Genomic DNA, 21,500 nt, shown 5'->3' on the forward strand with positions numbered 1-21,500 from the left:
CGGATCTGCGCCGGGTTCAACGTCGAGCCTCTGGCAATCCTCTTCCCCATGGGGTAACTAGATTGCAACACAGTGATTGTTGGCAAGGATGAATGATTGATGGTGGGGTCCACCTCGGACAGCAGTGTTTGATCCATGTTAGATGTGTTTATTGTGTTAACTACCCTCTGGAGTCTGGGGTGCTGGGAGGCTCAGTCTAGGTGGTGTTGTGTAAGCCTTCATTCCACTACAAGGTCTAGTCTTTGCCACCAAGTTCCCTGGACCATACGAGCCGTCTTGATAAAGTAGAGCTGATGATAACATCCCCTGTTACTCAGACATGAAACATTTGATAACAACCCAGGAGCTTGGACTCGGACCCTGTGCCGTGATGAATCTCTATCCTGCAGTTGGCAAATGGGCCGCAGCAATCTAATGCGGACCTGCCGCATCCGCCCGTCGAACTATCCCGGTTAGGGCGAATACTTTGCATTTTGAGAATGCGGAGATGGAGCTAGTTTGACGCCGCGGATCTGAAGAACCCTGTCGTCGATATCGATTTGTGTAAGAGACGTTACACACAGAGATAACTCATAAGAACAAATTGAGTGAACTAATTAATATGTATTGTCGGCATGCCCGGCGGCGATTGTTGCCGCCGGCCAGAGTGTTGGTGTCGTCGGAGTCTTCCACACCATTTGAGAGGCGAATTCTCTACAACAAGGGGCGTTTCCCCCGCAAGAACTTGACCCTAGTTTCTGTTTAAACTTTGAAGCACTTATAAGATCAAGAGATATCCCCCCAAGTTTCACTCAATCCAGCACATCACCAAACAAACACCTCTCCGCCAGAGAATGCCCACAACCCTTCACTACCCCATCGTCGAGTCTTCCTCCGGAGTACCATGGAGAAACAACAACAGATGAACCAGGCCGAGCGGGACGCCCTCGACCTCGCGGCGTTTGGCCATGCCGAGGGCCTCACCCGCAAGTTTAGCGTGCTGAGCATGCTCTCCCTCGCCTTTTGCGTCCTCGGTACGTGGGCTGTCTGCGCGCAGGGTCTTGCCACGGCTATTGAGAATGGCGGGCCTGTCAGTTGTCTATGGGGTCTTGTTCTCGTTGCGCTGTGCAATACTTGCATCGCCGTCTCTCTCGGCGAGCTGTGCAGTAGCATGCCCACAGCCCTGGGTCAGGCCTTTTGGGTTTCGCGACTATGGAGGTCACCTCTTGGGCGGTTCACATCGTACATGACTGCCTGGCTTAACACATTTGGGTGGCTTGCCCTCAGTGCCTCGCAGGTCGCCTTCATGGCCGAGTTTTGCCTCTCGATGAAGCTCATGTTTGATCCCGAGTGGACAGGCAACAAGGGATGGGTCACGTTTCTCGTGTACACTGGCATCAACATCTTCTTCACCTTTGTCAACTACGTCGGATGTCGGTCTGAAAAGTTCTTACCCTACTTTAACAACTTTGTTGCTGTTGGGTTTGTCGGACTGTTCGTCACCTTTTGCATCGCCCTCCCTGCTGTGGTTGGAATAGAGTCGGATCTCGAATACCAGTCGCCCAAGTTTGTCTTTGGAGGTTGGGTCAACGAGACTGGATGGAGTGATGGGGTCGTCTGGTTCTTGGGTCTTGTTCAAGCTGCGTACAGTCTTACGGCCTTCGACTCTGTTCTTCACATGGTGGAAGAACTACCAGCTCCACGCCGCAACGCCCCGAGGACAATGGTGATGGCTGTTGTCTTGGGCGCCATCTCTGGATTCGTCTTTTTGGTCGCCAGTCTCTTTTGCATTCAAGACCTCACTGCCGTTCTTGATCCCGTGTCTGGCTTCCCCTTCATCGAGCTTGTCCAGAGCACCATCGGTCTCAAAGGAGCTGCGGCCCTAATCGCCTTGTTCATCTTCAACGGCTTTGGACAGGGTATCTCGGTCGTAACTTCAACCTCAAGGCTGACCTGGAGTTTTGCACGAGACCGAGGGTTTCCATATGGGGCCTACTTCTCCTACGTCGACCCTTACTGGCAAGTTCCCGGTCGAGCCTTGATTCTCCAGACGGTCATTATCAATCTCGTCGGACTCCTATACCTCTTCTCCAGCACCACCCTCGAAGCAATCCTAAGCGTCAGCACAATCGCCCTAACGATTTCATACGCCATCCCCATCGCTGTGTTGATGGCAGTCGGCCGAGACAAGCTACCCCCAGGAGGACAATTCGGACTCGGCAGACTGGGTCCGGTCCTTAACACCGTGTCCATCATCTATGCCGCCATCACGACCGTCTTCTTCTTCTTCCCTTGGACTCCAAACCCTGCGCCTGTGGATATGAATTTTGCGATTGCCGTGTTTGGGATTATGCTGGTTATTGCACTTGGGTTTTGGGTCGTCAAGGGGCGCAAGTCGTTCTTGCAGATTGAAGATGTGTCAGATGACATTCTTTATGCTCAGGAGCAGGAGATCCGATCTGAACAGGTGGAAAAGAGTTGAGCGATGTGAAAAGGGGAGCGTCTCTGGAGTGTCGGCGTCACGTGAGCCCCCGACAAACGGCATTCGAACCATCATTGCAGATAACGGAGCCAACCGAGTTTTGAAGAAGCTTAGGTAGTAGTTACAGCTCACTCATACTTAAACTAAGCTCAGTTTGATTCATACTGTCGTAATATGACGCTAGGATGGTACAAAATAATCAATTAACAGGTGCCAACTAGACAGAGGGTTCACATCTGAGTGTCAAGCCCGGTGTTGAAATCTCTCCATTCTTGTCCTCAATCCCTGACAGTATTCAATCTGTTTCAGTTACCAGAAAAACCCCCTCATCACTGGGTCTCCAAGCGGCGCGTCCCTCGCCATTGCCGCCAGGCCAAGCTCCCCTCTGGTCTCGCACATCTCATCCTGGACAATCTCAACTACTACCTGCCAATTTTCATCCCTTATATAGCTCATGACTCCTCGATACCAGCTTAAAAGATCCTTTTCATCCCTAGCGTCACTTTCCTCGATCAACGTGCTGATGTGTTCACTTGCAGCCGGAGCGTCTTTTCGTCTTGCTGCCCGAAGAAGCTGCTTGAGAGTTGCCATGTGGCGTAGCAAGTAGTGAGATAGCAAGTCGAAGTAAAGGGATATAAACGCTTGCTGTTCTTCCGGATTTGGCCGGCGTTGAGGGCTCCAGAGCTGCCAGTCCTCCGCCTGCCAACACCAACCCAGCGCGCTCAGGGGAGTCCAGCCATCAACGTCGCGCAGTCTAGGGTCAACGAGTGTAAAATGCTGCTCTGCCAGATAATTTATCGTTTCAAGTTCAGCAGTATAAGCGGCCAAGTGAAGAATATTTCGAGAAAATGCAGTTGTTGTATTAATCGATGCACCAGCATCAACAAGAGCGCGCAAGACTGGGGCGTTGCTTTCCACGACTGCTTGAAGCAATGTTGTTCTGCCAAAGTTGTCTTGCGCATCTAGTCTGGCTTGTTGTCCCTGAAAGAGGCGAATGATTCGATGAGCTGTTTGTTGGTCTGCCTGGCTTAGAGCAAGGAAATGCAGTGGAGTCCCGCCGAGATAGTCACGTTTTTCCACAGACGCACCTGCCTCGAGCAACATGTGAACACACTCAGGAGATGTTGTTCGTACAGCCAAGTGCAGCGCAGTTTTTCCAGTATGTTCTTTTAGGTCAACATGACGACGGCATTGGTCATTCTGTAGAAGGATCTGCGCTGCCTCTTCATGACCATTTATTGCAGCCAACATAAGCGGAGTCCAACCTCGGAAGTCTCGTCTGATAGTGTCAGCCCCGGCAAGTATCAACTGCTCTAGCACATTTATATTGCCGTACATGGCAGCGTAATGAATTGGAGCGCTTCCACAGCTGTCGGGCTCGTCTATAGTTTCCGGTTGCTCTCGTAGTGTCTGCCGCATCTGAACCATGTCACCTTGCCTCGCTGCCTGGTGGATTCTGCGTATACGCCGACCTCCTTGTACAAGCGACAGGACCTTTGTCAAAATATGTCTGCTCTTGTCATCGGTGACTGTCCAAGAGCGGTGCACAAGAGTGAAGTTGACAGCATAGCCATCCCTCCTACAGACAAGTATTAGCCCAGCGTACAATATGGCTTCTGCATAATACAACCTTGGCAGTCCTTGTTGTGGGAGCACATTTTTCCACAGCTCGAGCAAAATCTCAATACTCTCATATTCTCGAGAAACAATGGCTTTCTGCAAAATTCAAAGTAAGTACTATTTCCCATGTTCACTTTTTCCCATCTCAGCACTTACTTCGATCAGGTCTCGACCAAATTCGTTAGTATCATCTAGGAAAAGTGCCAATCCCTCACTAATACGGTTTCGTAGCATTGACGGTTTTTCTATCAACTTCCAGACTGTTTCCGTAACGGGTATAATCCTCGGTGCGCGTAGTGAATAGGTCAGAGTCGGCTGTCCGCCTCGATACCCTCCAAAGGGAGCCACTCCAGCCCAGAGCCATCTGGGGGGTTGGTATTCGAACTCCGGCCCCATGCTTGGTCCGCATTGCTGCTCGCAAGTCCTGTCAACAACTTGGTTTCTCACACGCCACAAGCCCAACACTGTTGACATCCACGAGTAGTTTTCGTATTCTCCAATATTTCCGTGGCAGCGGCATTGGCAGTCTTGTCCGCATCTGCGCGTTCCCAAAGGCTGGATCGCCGTTATGCTCATGTAGCTTTCCTCTTGAGTGTACATGGCACAGCCACCACTCTCATCTGATAGGAAACTGCTCTGAAACTCGCCCAGCTGCAATGAATCCGTCATGGACTGGGTGGAGGCCTCGCTGGTCTCCGAGCATGAGTCGCCTTCTGACTCGATTTCTTCCACCTGCCTCTTTACAGGGCCAATGACTGGAGCCTGAATTGGACCACGGAGAGGGCTGTTGAGTAGTCCCGTTTGGCTTTGTTGGTTGCCTTCCAGGTAATAGACCGTGCGCTGCTTGATTGAGTGTAGAATCCTAGACCATTGTCAGCTTTGAAGTCAAAACGAACAAGCCTTCAGGCCACAGACACTTCTTGCTGTGTTCCGACTCTATCCACCGAGGATGAAGTCCTCAAAGTGATCGCCAAATGCAGGTTGAGCTTTGTGTTCTGGGCTTTCCGCGCAAGCTCCTCAATCTTCTTACTCTCGGTGAGCCATTGCATCTTCCTCGTTATTCGCCTCGGGTCGTGCCATTTGCGATCGTTTGAGTACTTTGACACGATCTGGTTGAGTGCTTCCAGGATCCCCTGAAGCTCCTGGACTGCAAGCGAAACCATCGGGTGTTCCTGCGTCGTCCCTGGAGGGGGTTGTGGGCGTAACGGTAGGCCCGTCTGTCGCATAGCCTCGAGGATGAATCCGTCGATCGTAACGATCTATCAGCGCGTTAGCCCTGTCATTAAGAGATACAAGTGAATGCTTCTTACCTCCTTCTTAAGGTCGTCGCATTGCTGTCGAATCTGACGGATCTCTCGCAACAGGTTGACAGCCTTGATGGTTCCTTGCACGGCTTGCGCGAGGGCGATGGAGCTCGCCACGGCTCCGAGAATCTCGAGCCCCGACATTTCGTGAAGTACCAGTCGATCAGGTTGTCTCCTTGATCATAGCGACGTGACCAGGAGATGAAAGATGCAGAGATGAGGTGGGGTTGATCAATCTGTCAGAAGCCCAACTGCCCAGAGCCTCGTCAGGCTGTGCTGAGACGCCTTGGTGACATGGAGAAAGCCTCGCTATGCAGGAGCAGCCAATCAATAACTGCTCTGGCAAAACCGCCGGAAGCTGAAATGCAGTCGGACCAACACTGCCATGGGCTTCCAGTTGCTGCGGACGGCACAGCCTGATCCAAAAGATGTTCTGTAAATGTGGCATTCTAAGGTCCTATCGTCTAGTTCGGTTTGTAGCTTCACTGTAAATGTCTTAGAAATGTGCAGAAGGCATACTTGGAGTGTTTTGGTAGGCTTCCTTCAGACCAGGCTGAGCGTGTCAACAGGTGTTGGGTCAGCCAGCCAGCGCCTGGTGTATGCCTGTGTTTCTATCCTGTAGAGTTGCTCATATGGGGGTTTATCGATTCGTATCTGGGTAATTATATCGCGTTACAGCGGGTCGTCTTTCGTCGTATGTGCTGTCCACCAGTGTTCGTCAAGCTACTTGTTGCATGCCGAGAAATGGGAGAAGATATTCCACACAATTTAATGACTGTCGCCATAGCACAATGATTAGGATGGTTAAATGGGGTATTATCTTGCAGGAAAAGGAGAGATACTGGTCTATTAGGGCTCAGGTTGAAGAGCTGTAATGGATACCCCAACGTAGAACTTACCTAGAGTCAGGGCTAGCAGTTATTGGTGAGATAAATAGTCGTATATAGATGCTTAGAGCTACTGAGACTAGATATCTGGAGTTTGATTTACTCTGTGATGAATATTTGGATTGTCAAGATTGCATTGATCAGTTGAAGCGGTGGCTATTGTTTTCATCCATCACTGGCATTGTACTTGGTCTCTCCTTAACCTCCAAACTAACAACATATTTTACAACTAGAAATGAAGACAGAACATCTATCAGGGTGTGTGGCCCAAGCACTCGATACATTTTAGTCAACTCGATCACGACATGAACGGATTTCGCGAAGCATCGTGCATCAATCAAGGCAGCTTACCCTGGAATCGGCCGAGATCTCGATTAAGCGGAATCTCGAGAAACAGTGATAAGACAAGGTCGATAAAAGACAGGAATGATTAAATCAAGGCGTACGCCCCTGCTTATCCTCTCGGCCGGGGACCTATCTCATGCCATCCGAGTACCCGGTTGTCGTTGAGCCGAGCTATCATAGGCTCACCTTTCCTTCACACCGAGACATGAGTGACGCCATCAGACCTGCTCAATTACACCGACAATTGAGTCCCGTCAAGCTAGACAGGCGATCTAGCCGTAGTCTAATGCGCGTGCTCATTGTTTCAGCCAGCCTCGCCCGGAAACGATCAAGTCAAACCCAACAGACGAATCATTTTAAGAAATAGTCGAGAGGCTACAAGCTGCAAGCGATCTGTGTCAGCCCAAAAGCCACAGCTAGCTGCACGGCTTCTAGAAAACCCCCCCTTTGAGAAGTGGCAATTCGTGTTCTGAAACCAAGCGAGGAAGTCTAATCGACGGGAATGGGCTAGGTTACCGGCGCTGCGGTCAAAATGTTCTACGATGTAACGAAGATGACGGGTCATCGGGGGGCAAGTCTGTTTCTGGCCATGGCTGAAACGGCCGGAGAAAGCCATGCCCTGAATCAGTTCCTCCAGAAGCCCAGAGGGGAAGGCTGGCATGTGGCTTTTGGGTCGAGTGTTTTGAGCAAGGTCCATGATGCCAGAGGCTGAGTTGTAGAGCCCAGTGCAACCTCGGTATGGCATCATGTTAAAAGGCGTCCGGTAAATAGGCGAGGGACGTCTCTAGGGATACATGCGCACAGATAGCGAATGGGCTGTGGCAGGTCATGGCAGCAAGGATTGTCTGATGGCAGGCTACGCATGCGTGCCAGTGGCACACAAGGCCCCGAAACGTGGAAAAACGTGGTAGTCGAGCAGGGGGATCACTGTTGCCTTGAGACCCTGAATTGACTCGCTTGGCTGGTCGGGTCGTGGTTTTCTGTCAACTTGGCTTTCTGTGTCAGATCATGCTTCAAACTTCCTTGATCAAATCCCCTTGGGCCTTTCTTGGCAGCCCTTTGGATCTGCCTTCCATCCATGGGGACAAGATGGAGCCCCAGAGCCCAAATGTGCAAGAGTCATGCAAGACAAGGTCGACGACAGTCCGGGGGACGGCGTGGACTCGGCGGTCGTGCCCAGGGCAGGCCTAGCGAAACCTAACGGGAGGAAGGCCGACGCCACCACATGGGACTGTTGGGCAGAACGGGAGTTTGTCAGTCAAAAGGCAGAGCTGGTGGTTATTGTAATGAGAGGGACGGCGGGTATGGCGGGTGGTGAGCCGGTGACAGGGGCATGAAAAGACATGGGAACGCTGGTGGGAGAGACAATTTATTGGGCTTTTGGGGATGTAACCTATGAAAGCAACCTAGATTCATCTCGACTTTGAGGCTTTTCACCTTGATGATGCAAGCTAGCTCACCGTGATGATCGCAATGGCGCCCGACTCGATGCAAGATTGATGAGTGGTTCTAAATCACCAACGCCAAGACGGGGCTTGGCGGACAATGGAGAATATCAGCATGTCATCTTTCGGGCAGTCGGGTATCCCACAGTCCGATCAAGACCTCAATTCCTCCCCTAATCTCTTTTGCTTCTCTACGACATCCCCTAGAGGCTCCGCTTGAAAGGAACCGTGCTGGGATGGGGGATGCTCGCTGAGGGGGACCCGGTGAGGCCCCAAAACGGCCTGGGTCCGCCGGGGGAAGACGATCCGGGCCGATGCTCTCAAGGGTTGAAGCCAGCCGCGGTCCCAAGCGTTTTGTTCCATTGTCAGCGAAGGAAGGTTCTTTTGCTTCTGTTCGGCGTGAGTGGTAGCGAGAGGTGGGCGTGGTGGGTACGTGGTAGAGTGTGATGACGGATCGACGATGGATGTACGGATGTGTATACATGTGTATAGATATCTTATGTACTCAAGAGGGTATGTTTATGTATGTTCTCGACTATGTATGCTGGTCGTGTGTGTTTTCGTGTATCGTGTGGGTGTTCGTGTCTGCCGCCTATTCTTCTCGTACATGAACCAGTCCAATTAATCTACTACGTAGTATGGATAGTCTACTCCGAACTACTCGTAGACACCAATGCTCGTGCGTGCGGGTGAGGCGCGGATGGCGGGTGGATGATGGACGATGCACAACATTGAAAGACGGCTCCCAGCACAGACTCTTAGCAGAGGCGCTATTATGTGAAGGACGGGCCAGCTTCAGTGGAAGAACAAGCAAGCCGTTGGTCAAGGACGAAGGGGCAGAGACATTTTACCCCTGACTTGTTTAGTCCCGGATGATTCTGCTGGGCAACTAGGTTATTTCACCAGTTAGCGCCCTCTTGGACAGGAATCATATCAGGCAGGCCGACCGTAAGCTATTTACGAGAAGCGACAGTAGACCCGCGATTGTCGCTCCGGCGGTCGACCTGGCGGGTCGGGTGCCAAGTTGATCAGCGACGGGACAAGGCTATGCAAAGAAGAGGACCCTGGGTGAGAGTAGATCGACGACGAGTCGACCAGGCTGCACAAGAGCACTGTACACAGAGACGGAGTAATCTTGTAGACCCGAGGCTCGGATCTAACCCCCGGATCAGGGCCATGCGAGATGCCAGGGGGGTTATGTGACAAGTGTGACGGTGCCTGGACGGCTTGCATAGCATCGTGCAGACAGTACAAGTACCGTAGCAGTCGGGCTGACAAGAGTTTGGCCCAAGGCTGACAAGGGTCGGTTGAATTGTGTCGCATACGGAGAGATGGATATCCGTGAGCACAACTCGAGATACTGACTCAAGTCACGTACTACACAGGACAGCACCAGCGTCTGGTAGTACATGGTACTGTACTCTGCTCAGTAAATCCCATCCTGTCTTCACTTCCGGCCGGCACTGTCTGACTGCCACGTGCGATTCCGTCTCCATCCCATGCATCTCGAGATTGAAGTGGGCCCCTTGGCTGGGACCGGCGAGAAGGGAAGAAGCAAAGAAAGATGTTGATTGTTGGCAGAAATGGCTAAGCAAACAATTGACGTGCCGTTTCACTTTAACTGTCACATTGTTGAATTGCTAGATGATGTGAAATATCGTATTGTCCGCTCTTTCCGGTTTGGGCGGATGAGAATTCTGCTTCGGGCGGCTCCTTCCTTCTGCGCCGCTCTTTCCATCCCAGAATCGGCTCATGCCCTCACTTACACATTGTCTAGATTTCGGCTTCATTGCTTTTTCTTCATCCTTTTTTCCTTTTTCACAGTCTTTTTGTTTTACGCCTTTTTCCCTTTCCGCTTGGTCTACGGAGCACCTAATTATTTCTTTCGCAGCCCATTTTTCCTTCCTTTTTCGCCATTGATTCCGTCTCCGTCTCCCCTTGAACGGCTGGGGACCCGTCCGGTCTGTCTCCTTTCAGGCCCCCAAGCCCCCCCAAGCCGGGCTTTCAAGGGTCGCTTGGTTGAATTGGTCTCTTCTCGCTTGCCCCCAGTGACCGACGATTCTTTAGCCGTACGATACCCATTGTGGAGTTTAACCTCGTTCGACCGAAATGCGCGAGAGTGGACTTTGAAGAATTGTCTCGTTCTCTTTTCCTTTCTTGCCGCGTCTTTGCTTCTTCGTCTCGCTTCCCGCCGATCCCAACGCGGCACCGCAGCGGCAGTCTACGAATAGCGTTGCAGTCGACTCCCGCTTGTCTTTCCATTGGGGTCCTCTCTCGGCCGTGTTAGCATCTGCTGCTTGGCTGGTCCGTCCCCCGCTAATAACCCAGGCGCCTCGGTCTATGCTGCTTTGTGCAATGTACCATGAGCTTAGCAGCTTGTCATGAGCATTCATGACTCGCCGCTTCATTTCCCTCTCCACGCGACGAGACCATCTCCAATAGTCGGTCGCTTGCTGAACAAGGCTGTCGACAAATTGCTTCACTGGTCTCTTGGTCTTGCCAGTTGACGCCAGCCTCACATTGATGCTCAATCATTCATAACAAGCTTCATAACTACGGAGTACAGTCCCTGCAATACGTACTCCGTACCGCTCCCGTACCACGAGCTCCCGTCCAACAGACCAACCAACAGCTTGGAAACCCTGTCCAACTTTGCGGCTCAGGACCACCCGTCAAAAGCACGGAATAAAAACAGAAGCGGAAGGCCAAGAAACTGCAGCACGCCAGCAACGCCCCTTTGACTCGCGAGCCCCATCCTTCAGCACCACTGGACAAGCTCAGCAACCGTCGAGTCGAGCACGACGCACGCACAGAGCTTCTCGCTCCAGCAGCAACCAGCCGTAGGGACCAAGCGTGCCCTGTAGCGGCCAGCAGCGGCCAGCAGCCCGTCAGCCATCCCCCAGCACCCCTGCGAATCCCTGCTCCCTGGGCGTGATCGTCGACGGACCACGCGCCTTTCACGCCTTCAGGGGCCCTAAACGACGCTCGGGCGCCTCCCAAGTCTCGTAGCCCTTCGCCTGGACCGCTGTTGGGCCTAGCTTCAACCCCGAACCCCCGCAGAGGAGTCGAGGGTCCCCCCTGACGCCTCTTTTCGCTCGTCCTCGACCTGTCGACGTCGCGACTCTGGACGGGGTGGATACACCTCACGCTCTGCTCATCTGCTCCGAAATCCCCAAGTCCCCAGGCCTGGGCCCTAGTCAGTCAGTTCACCTCAGTTGCTTGTTCCTTGGGTGTGGTCCGTCCTGGGTCCCTCAAAAGCGCCGCGCCCCGTCTTTTGACCCCCATCCCCTTCCTTCTTTACTGTCCTGTCTGTTGATTCTGCCTTTGCTTGAGGCGAGACTGACAGACACTCAACAGCAGACCCAATCCTCCCTTGCAGTCGCCGGCACGAGGACAACGCCCGCGCATCCCGCGCAGACAGCTCGTCGAATCGCTGCCTCGTTCGTCCTGACCTCGACGCACGACGCTCGTCCCTCGCTCGCCCCGTTCCCGTCGCTCACGGACCTTTCCCCTCCAGTCTTGTCTAGACGCCCCACCTCCTGAAGACCTTCGTCTCGTCTTATCAGCCCAGACCAAAAACCGCAGACGCCAGATTCGATTCTACACTTGAAATTGTAACGATTCGATCAACGCCCGCCAAAATGGGCCTCTTTTCGCGCAAGGACAAGACGCCAAAGGGCGAACAGCCCATCAACACGTCCAAGTCCAATGTCAGCGTAAACTCGCACTCTTCGAGCCTGAGATCTCCTCCTGGAGTCTCTCGCAACCCGCTCAATCGAACTTCGGCTGCTAGCACCTCCCCTGGCACCCCAATGAGCCCAATGTCACCTATTAAGCTTCCCAAGATCGACCTTCCCCGACCCCCGGACCCTCAGCTCGACCCAGCTGGTTACCTTCGAAGTCTCGGCGCCGTAAGAGAGCGAAGCAAGATTGTCACAGACAAGGCGCTGCGGAATGAACTGAAGCACTTTGATGTTGACATGGGAAAGTTTCCTGATGTGGTTACGTTTGTCACTGGAATTATCAAGGTATGTGGGAGAAATGGTTTGCGCGAAAGCATCTAATAGCTGTCAGCGAGACTACGATGCTCCTTTTACTAGCATTCCCAGCCATGGTCGATACCAGCACTTTTGCGTAGGCGGTCGCGACCGCATTGCTCAGCTTCTGTCTACCTGGCCCGATAACGTCGACAACACGGAGCGATGCCGTCGTCTGATTGATCTTTTCCTGATTAGTGTGCTGCTCGACGCTGGTGCTGGCACCCAATGGAGCTACAAGAGCAACGAGAATGGCCGTATGTACAGGAGGTCAGAGGGTATCGCAGTGGCCAGTTTGGAAATGTTCAAGACTGTAAGTGACCGGCCACGGCTTTGCGCGCGATTGCTAACTTTTTAGGGACTGTTCTCTGGAAACCCCAACAACAAGTTCCAGGTCGACAAGGACGGTCTGAAGGCTCTGACTGTTGAGAAGCTGGCCGCTGGTCTCCAGTCAAGGCCGGGCAACGAAATTGCTGGTGTCGAGGGCCGCACTGATCTTCTTGTTCGCTTGGGCGAGGCCATGGCTGCCAAGGACGACTTCTTTGGCTTCGACGGTCGCCCTGGAAGCATTGTAGACCATCTCCTTGGCCACCCCTCAACACAAGCATCCTCGATGCTTATTGTTCCCCTCCCCGTTCTCTGGAACGTCCTCATGACTGGCCTCTCCCCTATCTGGCCTACGAACCGAACCGCCATCAACGGTGTCTCCCTCGGCGATGCCTGGCCTTGCCAGTCTATGCCTCAGCCGGGCAACTCCCCCAAGGTCTCGGCTTTCCCCAACAGCTCCAACGCCGCTGCTTGGGAGTCTATTCTTCCCTTCCACAAGCTTACTCAGTGGCTCACCTACTCGCTCATGCAGCCCATGCAGCAACTGCTGAAAATGCACTTTGCTGGCACTGAGCTCCTGACTGGTCTCCCTGAGTACCGCAATGGTGGTCTCTTTGTCGACATGGGTGTCCTTAACCTGAAGAAGGATGATCTTGAGAGAGGTCTGGAGAACTACAACGACTGGGTACGACGGACAGGCGCCAAGGGTGTCGAAGTTGCTCCCATGTTTGAGCCTAGCGACGATATTATTGTTGAGTGGAGAGGTGTCACGGTTGGCTTCCTCGACATGCTGTGCACGGAAGTGAACAAGGCACTCAAGTCTGAGCTGGGTGGAAACGAAATGACTCTGGCACAGTTGCTGGAAGCCGGTAGCTGGAGGGTAAGTTCTTGACGCTGTATACTGCAAACAAAGCTAACAACTTCAGGGTGGTCGTGAAATTGCCGAGATCAACAGGCCCAACACCAAGGAGCCACCGATCTTGATCGACAGTGACGGAACCGTATTCTAGGCTTTGCCCTTCTTGAATGTATTACTGAACAATGATGGAACGTGAGGACTGGGTATAGAGGAGCGGATGGTGGAGCTTCAACGGCTTTCTCATGGGAGAGCATCAGCATTATTTCCAAGTATCCATATTATCCTGAGAGGCCAACAAGGCAGGGGTTTATTACAGTGGCAAAAGAAACTGCGGGCGGAAAAGGGCCAGGCAGGCTGCCTAGTTTATAATCGAGACGAGACGTACAAGACGTTAAAAGGAGGCGGCGTTTTTAATTGAGTAGTCGCTTCTTGGCAGCTGAGTCTTATTGTTCTCTCACGTTTGAAGTACTGAGGTTTTCTCATGTTTAAAGTCTCGAGGCTTTCTATTATGTTTCAAGCGCAGTTCTCTTTTCCACGCCAAAGAGGAGATGCCCTCAATGCAGTCCATTGTCATCCCTCATGTACTCCCCATGCTTATTGTACAGTTTCCATACACGGCTATATTTACATGTCATACACGTCTGAGATTGTACTTTACTGCTTGTACTTCTTCTCAAACTCGTCCCGCTCAAGCTTTCGTCGCAGATCCTCGAGCTTCTGCATCTGCTCTCGGCGCTTCTTCTCTGCCCGCTCCTGCTCGGTACCAGCGTATTGGCCAGTATAGTTGTTGACCTGATCAGACAGGCCCTTCTTCATATCGTTGAGGTTGTCGGTAAGACGCTCTCGAAGGCCAGAGACGCCTGAGGACTGTGTGGCGCGAGGGGCCTCGTACTTGGGCTTCTCGACCTCGAGGATAGGAAGACCGAGGGCAACTCGGACGGTCTCGTTGTTGAGAATGACGGCAGTGAGGAGAGTGGCGGAACCAGTTGAAACCATCATGAGGTTGACGCCGGCGGAGAGGAAGGTTGTGCCGATGAAGCCGACGGTACCAAACACCCACATCATCTTCTTCATCATGGCCTTTTGCGAGGCGGGGGTGTACTTGGCGTTGACCTGGGGGTGTCAGAATTCAAGATTCACGAGAAGTAACGAAAGTGAGAACTTACAGCCATGGCACCGAATAGAAGACTGGTACCCAAAGCAGGGAGGAGGAAATAGGGATCAGAGGCTGTGAGGTCGGTGAACCACAGGAAACCAGCGTTCTCCAAAGACGGAACGGGAATGTGAACCATGCCGCTAATGATTCGGAACAGGCCGAAACTGAAGGGGATCTGAATAAAAGACCACAGCATACCCGAGTTTTTGGCGCCGTACTGCTCTCGAACCATCTTGTTGAGGAACTGGCCCTTTTGCAGCATCTCCCTGTCGCCAGACTGGTATCCCTTCTTGACGAGATCCATGGCTTCTTGACCTCGGGGATCCTTCTTCATCTGTTGCATAGCGGCGTTGAATCGCAGACTGCGAACCTGGGGATAGAACATGATCACGCGAAGGATGAGGGCTGTCGCGATGATGGATTCGCCCCAGCCGAGACCAGAGTATACGTGGACGTGCTCGAGAGCCCACTGCATGACTGAAGTAGGACCCCAGCCGTAGTCGAGACCGATCTCGTGTAGGAAGCCGAGTTTTTCGGGCATGTTGAGGATGTTGGGGCTCGCGAGGTTGGCGATAGCCTCGAGGTCTAAGTCCGTGGGGACGACGGGGGTTTCGGCCGTTGTCATGTTCGCGACAGTCTCGGCGGGGATACCAGCAGCATCGTTGACGGTAGCTGAAGTCGCCTCTATCGTTTCTGAGGGGGTAACGGGCTCGGGGGTCACAGGTTCGGCGGTCGCGGCCTCAACGGCGGGCTCTTCGGTCTTTTTCTTTCCAAACGGCCAGAGGGAGAATGCCCTCGTTGTGGAAATTCCACCTAGAACAACAGGCGCGGCGACGTTCTTGACTCCGATCCTTGAGGGTGTAAGAGAAGCGCGAGGATTCCTCAGCGCTGTACCGAATTGCCGTGCATCTCCGAATTTTCGAGAAAGCGTCCTCTAGCCACTCATTAGCACATAACAAGCCATTGACACACAGAAGCATAGAAATATCGTACGGATTGACTTGGTAGTCGCCTTTGGAAGGCGCCCGAGGGCAGGGAGCGCACAATTCCTCGACTGGGAAGCATCGTGGGCTGTGTTCGTGGGGTAAATTGAAGTTTGAGGATTGGCGGGCGCGGCTTTTGGCTGGGGAATTTTTTGGAGGTTTTTCGCTCCGGGGGTTTGGTCGGCGGGTAAATGTCGGGACCGGTGGTCCGTCGCCGGCGTCGGTCTCGGGATGTGGTCATCCGACATGAGCTTGTGACGGTTGGAGTGAAAGCGTATGTATCCCAGTTCAAAGTTGGGAATGCATTTTTGTAGTCGTGATAACAGTGTCTTCAGAGAAGCTGCCTTACATGAGCCGTGTGGTATTTACATCTTGAGCCGCCTGTTTCCGCAACGTGATCGCCGCGCTCCATGTTCCCCGTCCCGTCTATGTAGTATCAAATTACGCAAAATGCCAATGCATTCATCCATCATTCGTATAGAATGTGGGTATGCCCGTGAGTTGTGATTGTTTTGGGTCCGTCGATAACCCCTCACTCCAAGCTCGCAAGGTCGTTCAGTGAAGGACGAGGGCTGTATGACCTTTCTCGAACCTCGATGCCGGGTCCGATGGGGTGAGCTCTTCGTCGGGATAGAGGAAAGACCTGAGCCGTTAGTGACTGAGATAGATACTACAGCGCATGCAGAGCTCACCTTGGTGCCTCCCCAGCCCAGTCTAAACGCAGCCTCATGCGCAAACAGCTCTCCAAATCCCAGCATCATGCCGTTGATGAATGGTAGCAGCAGGTTGATGGCGGCTCCTCGTACCAGCGACCATACTGTAGGAGGCTTGTAGAGGATAACGGGCGAATTTGATGAGGGCGGCGAGGAGAGCTCATCTCCGGCAGAGTATAGTTCGCTATCGGAGGGCACCGTGACGCCGGACTCGGCGAGGTGGTTGTGAGGGTCGTCGGACATGGCGGGGGATGTATGAGTATTGCGGTCGCGGGAAGTTGGACACCAGGAATGTCGTTAGAACTTTCAAAACTCGGGCTTCTCTGATCGCAGGCAGAGTTGTCAAGCTAACAACTGCTAACGCCGAGGATGGTGTTGACGATCCCAACAGCTTCCCCAGCCTTACGTAAGGTGACCGGGGTCGGTGGATCGCTGTTCCGGTGGGGTCAAGGTGGGGTATCAGCCACCACAGCCACCGCCGCTATTGAGCTTGCCCGCTTAGCCACATGGAGCTTGGTGACGAGGCGGCAAGCTGCCTGCTTCCTTCATCTTCCAAGCAATCTTGCAAACAACTTTTGTCATTGTCCTTTTAGCTTTGTGTTGTTCCTGAGTGAATCCTTGAGGTTTGGGATTTATTCGTTGAACGACCGCCGTCCGTGACACTCTTCCTCCAGATACCCCGCCTCAACCAACATGGCAGACCACGAGAGCCAGATCGTGGACTTTGTCGGCCTGACCGGCGGAAGCACAGAAGAGGTCAGCAGAGCGATGCCGTGAATAGTACGAAACTGACTTTTCCAGGCCAAGCAGTATCTTGAAGCTCACAACTGGGACATCGCCGAAGCTAGCAACGCCTGGTTCCGTGACGCCGAAGACGATGCCAACGACCCAGTTCCCGACAACTACACCGGACCACGAACTCTTGACGGTCGACCAGCTCCTGCGGCCGCTAGCAGCAGCAGCAGTCAGGCACGCAAGCCTGTGTCACAGCAGAAGAAGAAGGGTATTGCGACACTGGGATCGCTTGGAGGTGGATCGCACCAGCATGATCATGATGACGATGACGATGACATGGATGATGAAGACGACGATGGACGTGGTAACCTGTTTGCTGGAGGCGAGAAGTCGGGTCTGGCTGTTCAGGACCCCAAGCAGGAAGGAGGTCCCAAAAAGATTATCAGCGACATTCTCGCCAAGGCCAGAGCGTAAGTCGAGTGTCCTTGACCTGAACATGACTAACAGGAGCAGCAACGCCTCTCGCCCAGACACTGAAAACGAGTCCGGCCCATCTCAGCCTTCTCACTTCCGGGGTACCGGAATGACTCTTGGTGGTGACGGAGTTGAAAGCCGAAGCATCCCCGACCCTCTCGGACCAGCGCGACCTTCCAACGCCCAGCCTCAGGAGCGAGTCCTCCACATCTGGCAGGATGGGTTCAGCATCGACGATGGAGAGCTCCGTCGCTTCGATGACCCTGCTAACCAGGTTGACCTGCAGATGATTCGCTCTGGTCGAGCACCCCTGCACCTTATGAACGTTCAGCACGACCAACCCGTCGACGTCAAGCTTCACCAGCATGACACGCCATACCAGCCTCAGCCTAAACAGTACAAGCCTTTTGGCGGCTCTGGACGACGACTGGGAGCTGTGGTGCCTGGTGCTGGCGAAGAGGCTACCCCCGCTCCTGCGTCTGCCCCTGCGGCGTCTTCCTCTACCAACACTGGACCTACTATTGACGAATCCCAACCAACCGTCATGATTCGCATTCAGATGCCTGATGGCACTCGTCTGCCTGCTCGATTCAACACCACCAACACCGTTGACGATGTCTATGGTTTTGTCCAGGGAGCTTCACCCGAAACTCGAACTCGATCATGGGTGCTGGCTACAACCTTTCCCAACAAGGACCACACCGACCGCAGCCTCGTCCTTGGAGAGATGCCCGAATTCAAGAAGGGCGGAACCGCTGTGGTCAAGTGGGCTTAGGCATAATTGGGATGGCGTTGGGGTTATGACTGAGATTTACGGCTACTCCAGTTCAACTGGCATCGACTTAGACAGGCCAATAGAGAATGGCAATTGCATTACGCTTTTATGTGACAAAACCCCCAGTCTAGCATGAATCCTAAACCCAACGCCCTCACCGTCATGACAGTGGTATCTAAACGCCGACGCCAAATAATTCGCAAGTCATCAAGCAGCTGCAGTGATTGCGTTGGAAGCTGCCTGAGTGATTGGACCATCCAGGAATTTGAAATGCTCAATGGCAATCTGGCAGTTGAGCATCGCAGCGTTGAACCGGGCTTCTCCTGGTGGAAGCACAACCATGAGGTACGTGTTTGTCGTGAACTTGAGGATGAAGAGGCTGAATCTGGGACCGGCCTTGTGCTCCATCCTGATGAACTGCTCGGCGTTGCGGGGTGTTCCTGTGAATCGGGAGATGCTCTGCTTGAAGTGCTTCATGATGTTGGACATGCGCTCTAGACGGTCTTCGGTGGGGTTTCGTTGGCCTTCGGGGGATGTCCAGGATGATACGGCGAGGAAGGAGGTGCGTTCGAACAGGAGGAGTTCTTCGGCTTCGATTGCAAGTCCGAGGTTTGCGAGGTTGCGTTCGATAACGGCGAGGTTCGGCACGAGATCGTGGATGATGGATGCCCAGGCCTTGTATAAACTCTGATCCCAGATGGATGTTGCAAATGGCGTGAGCTCGACCGAAGACGGAGCGATACCAACCGAATTTGCGTACTCGAATGTTTTCTGCCGAACAACACGAATGCGCTCATCATAAACTTGCTCTCTCGCCGACGGGACCACGAGGTCCATCTTGTGTATGAGGATGTATATCTTTGCGGCGGGCGAATACTGCAGAAGAGCGGAAAGGATGGACACGTATGTGGCTAAATCGCGGTCGACGTCGCGCGATTCAATGTCGAAGACGTAGATGAGGACGCCGACGTTGGAAAAGACGTGGACGCGCTGCTGCGAGAGGTAGTTTTCCATGAACGCTTCCTGGCCACCGCAGTCCCAGAGGTTGAGGGTTAGGTTTCCGAGGAACTTGACGTGGGAGAGGTCTATATCGATGGTTGCGCCACTAAAACAAGTCAGATGGGGGTGTAGGGCGTACGGGGAGGACTCACAGCCGGCGTGTGTCTCGGGCAATGTAGTTGCTAAAGATGATGCTCCTCATGCTCGACTTTCCAGAGCCAGACTTTCCCATTAGGAGGACCTTCTTCTTCTTTGGCTTCTTGACCTCTCCGAGGATCTCTGGTGCTGGCTGTGTAGCCGCCTCCGAGAGGGGGTTCTCGATGTATGAGGCCATGTCGTCTTGTCTCGTGAGTTTTTGGTGATGGTGTTGGAGGAGGGGGGGAGATAGCTACGTTGGAAGGGAAGGGTAGCTTGTGGCGCGTGGGGCTTAGCGCGTGGCTGGGTCCACCCCCGGGATCGGAAGAGCTTGGCTGTGGATTGGGTATCAAGAGAAACAATGATGTTTGGGATTGATTGAAGGATCATTGACTCTGTCTTTGACTCTGAATAGCACGGGAAGAGGGGTATTGATTAAATCAGTCAGATCATGAATACCGTGTCTTGGTATTGTCATGATCAAGGTCTCACCTTATGTAATCCACGCATTGACTCAACGCCTCGTGGCAGCTTGAAACACAATGACTTCTCTCTTTCATCTCTGTGATTATAGCGGATCTCCTACGCCTATCCCAGCAAATCGTTCTTTATTGCTTACCTTTGCGTTCCTGATACTGGCTCATACTGGCTCATATTGACCCATGATCATACCCACCTTCGACCCTTGGCGCCAGTGACATCTAGACCCAACCCTAGCCCACAAACTTTGCCAACCAAAATATACCTCATTTGCGGCTCGACATCCAACAATAACCGGGCGAATGGTTTAGTGGTATAATACTCCCTTAGCATAATTCGTCTGAATCATCTGGGAGTGGTCCAGGGTTCGATTCCCTGTTCGTCCATCAGAGGTGGTTTGATTCCACCAAGCATCCTTCTCTTTTGCCATTTTTTTGCCGTTTGTTGCTACTGAGTCAGGAGATGACTCGCTTTTTGCTGTTCATATGGATTCTGCTGCTTGTATCAATCATGATGATGTCTCTGGTGTCTTTGAGTGCTGTCGACAGAATGACTGATGCGTGTCAGCCATCATGGTACCAAGTGACGGATTAACCGATGACCAATGCCAACCTACTATGAGTCTGCTTGCTTGAAAGACTAGACGTCCTGGGAATGGGTATAAATACCGGTCTTCAAGACCAACTCCAGGATGGAGGTGCATCATACTATGAAGAATTCTCAACTTACCACATTGAACACCGTCTGGAAGGCCATCACCATGCGCATCACCACTCTGGCTTCTGGCCTATCCATCTTGGTGGCCAGCGCCTCTGGCCACATGCAAATGTCCAACCCCCCTCCCCTGAGGTCCGAGTTCAACCCATACACCACCGGCCGCAACATTGACTACAGCATGACCAACCCTCTCCGCAAGGATGGCTCCGACTTTCCTTGCAAGGGATACCATCTTCAGCTATCCACACCCTTGGGAGAGCCTGTGATCAAGATGAATGGTGGCAAGTCATACAGGATGAGCTTCACCGGCGGGGCTTCTCAAGGTGGTTCATGTCAGGTTTCGTTGTCTGTGGATGGGGGAAATACCTTTTATGTCCTTCACAGCTACATCGGTAACTGCCCTGCCACAACTGGCAACAACACTCTCCCCTTCCGAGTTCCCGCCGACGTTCCCTTAACGGAACGCGCGCTCTTTGCATGGACGTGGTTCAACAAGCTCGGCAACCGCGAGATGTACATGAACTGCGCCTCTGTGACGACCCTACACAGCGGAATAGACGAGATTGGTTTCTTCGACCGACCGCGTATGTTTGTCGCGAATATCGGGAACGGGTGTACGACGGAGGAATCAGAGGATGTGAGGTTTCCGGATCCCGGGCCTGAGTTGACCATCAAGAATCTCGCAGCCGCGCCGCCCATCGGCTTGTGTGACCCTTCCAAGATAAGAGCGCCAGAGAGGAAGGAGCCGGAGGGCAAGGAGGAGAGTTGTGCTGGGCCGGTGAATAGGACGAGGGAGAAGACGGGGGAGCATTCTGTTACTCTTATTCCGGGAAGTTTCATCATCGGGGAGGTGGATTGATTCATTGTGCTCAGTGTTCGTTTGAGTGTGATTTGTTAGTTGGTTCGAGAGAATGTAAGGATGGGTACCATACCGAGCCCCTCGTGGCATGTGAATGCCAGGCAGTACCAATAGTCCAAGAGGGCTTCCTCGAGGAAACAAGTACAGCAATAGGGTTATGTCTACTGGGAACGCAGGCCAATCATGAGT

At 53.0% G+C, this 21,500-nt stretch overlaps 7 protein-coding genes and 1 pseudogene across 8 annotated transcripts, besides 1 other annotated feature; 4 read left to right on the forward strand and 4 right to left on the reverse strand.

The window, feature by feature from the left end:
* Positions 1 to 883: 883 nt before the first annotated feature.
* Positions 884 to 2,461, forward strand: NCS57_01172600 (uncharacterized protein; the record flags this gene model as incomplete). Its single annotated transcript, XM_053061429.1, has 1 exon — positions 884 to 2,461. The coding sequence occupies one exon, from the start codon at positions 884 to 886 to the stop codon at positions 2,459 to 2,461; it is 1,578 nt and encodes a 525-aa protein (XP_052909815.1).
* A 1,925-nt stretch (positions 2,462 to 4,386) lies between these two features.
* Positions 4,387 to 5,529, reverse strand: NCS57_01172700 (uncharacterized protein; the record flags this gene model as incomplete). The annotated part of the gene is made up of 4 exons (XM_053061430.1): positions 4,387 to 4,492; positions 4,545 to 4,943; positions 4,997 to 5,340; positions 5,392 to 5,529. 4 exons carry the CDS (start codon positions 5,527 to 5,529, stop codon positions 4,387 to 4,389), a joined length of 987 nt encoding a protein of 328 aa, XP_052909816.1.
* Positions 5,530 to 11,655: 6,126 nt separating this feature from the next.
* On the forward strand, positions 11,656 to 13,436 carry NCS57_01172800 (annotated as a pseudogene). Its single transcript has 4 exons — positions 11,656 to 12,090; positions 12,137 to 12,412; positions 12,458 to 13,306; positions 13,353 to 13,436.
* Positions 11,656 to 13,436: a sequence feature.
* A 503-nt stretch (positions 13,437 to 13,939) lies between these two features.
* Positions 13,940 to 15,506, reverse strand: NCS57_01172900 (uncharacterized protein; the record flags this gene model as incomplete). The annotated part of the gene is made up of 3 exons (XM_053061431.1): positions 13,940 to 14,398; positions 14,452 to 15,375; positions 15,435 to 15,506. 3 exons carry the CDS (start codon positions 15,504 to 15,506, stop codon positions 13,940 to 13,942), a joined length of 1,455 nt encoding a protein of 484 aa, XP_052909817.1.
* A 450-nt stretch (positions 15,507 to 15,956) lies between these two features.
* NCS57_01173000 (Mitochondrial import protein 1) lies at positions 15,957 to 16,380 on the reverse strand (the record flags this gene model as incomplete). The annotated part of the gene is made up of 2 exons (XM_053061432.1): positions 15,957 to 16,067; positions 16,117 to 16,380. 2 exons carry the CDS (start codon positions 16,378 to 16,380, stop codon positions 15,957 to 15,959), a joined length of 375 nt encoding a protein of 124 aa, XP_052909818.1.
* Positions 16,381 to 16,830: 450 nt separating this feature from the next.
* On the forward strand, positions 16,831 to 18,121 carry NCS57_01173100 (uncharacterized protein; the record flags this gene model as incomplete). The annotated part of the gene is made up of 3 exons (XM_053061433.1): positions 16,831 to 16,893; positions 16,939 to 17,342; positions 17,386 to 18,121. 3 exons carry the CDS (start codon positions 16,831 to 16,833, stop codon positions 18,119 to 18,121), a joined length of 1,203 nt encoding a protein of 400 aa, XP_052909819.1.
* A 207-nt stretch (positions 18,122 to 18,328) lies between these two features.
* Positions 18,329 to 19,454, reverse strand: NCS57_01173200 (GTP-binding protein; the record flags this gene model as incomplete). Its single annotated transcript, XM_053061434.1, has 2 exons — positions 18,329 to 19,226; positions 19,273 to 19,454. 2 exons carry the CDS (start codon positions 19,452 to 19,454, stop codon positions 18,329 to 18,331), a joined length of 1,080 nt encoding a protein of 359 aa, XP_052909820.1.
* Positions 19,455 to 20,495: 1,041 nt separating this feature from the next.
* Positions 20,496 to 21,311, forward strand: NCS57_01173300 (uncharacterized protein; the record flags this gene model as incomplete). Its single annotated transcript, XM_053061435.1, has 1 exon — positions 20,496 to 21,311. The coding sequence occupies one exon, from the start codon at positions 20,496 to 20,498 to the stop codon at positions 21,309 to 21,311; it is 816 nt and encodes a 271-aa protein (XP_052909821.1).
* Between the last annotated feature and the right edge of the window lie 189 nt (positions 21,312 to 21,500).

The sequence above is a fragment of the Fusarium keratoplasticum genome, chromosome 9 (assembly GCF_025433545.1).
Source record: "Fusarium keratoplasticum isolate Fu6.1 chromosome 9, whole genome shotgun sequence".
In the NCBI taxonomy this organism is placed as follows: Eukaryota; Fungi; Ascomycota; class Sordariomycetes; order Hypocreales; family Nectriaceae; genus Fusarium; species Fusarium keratoplasticum.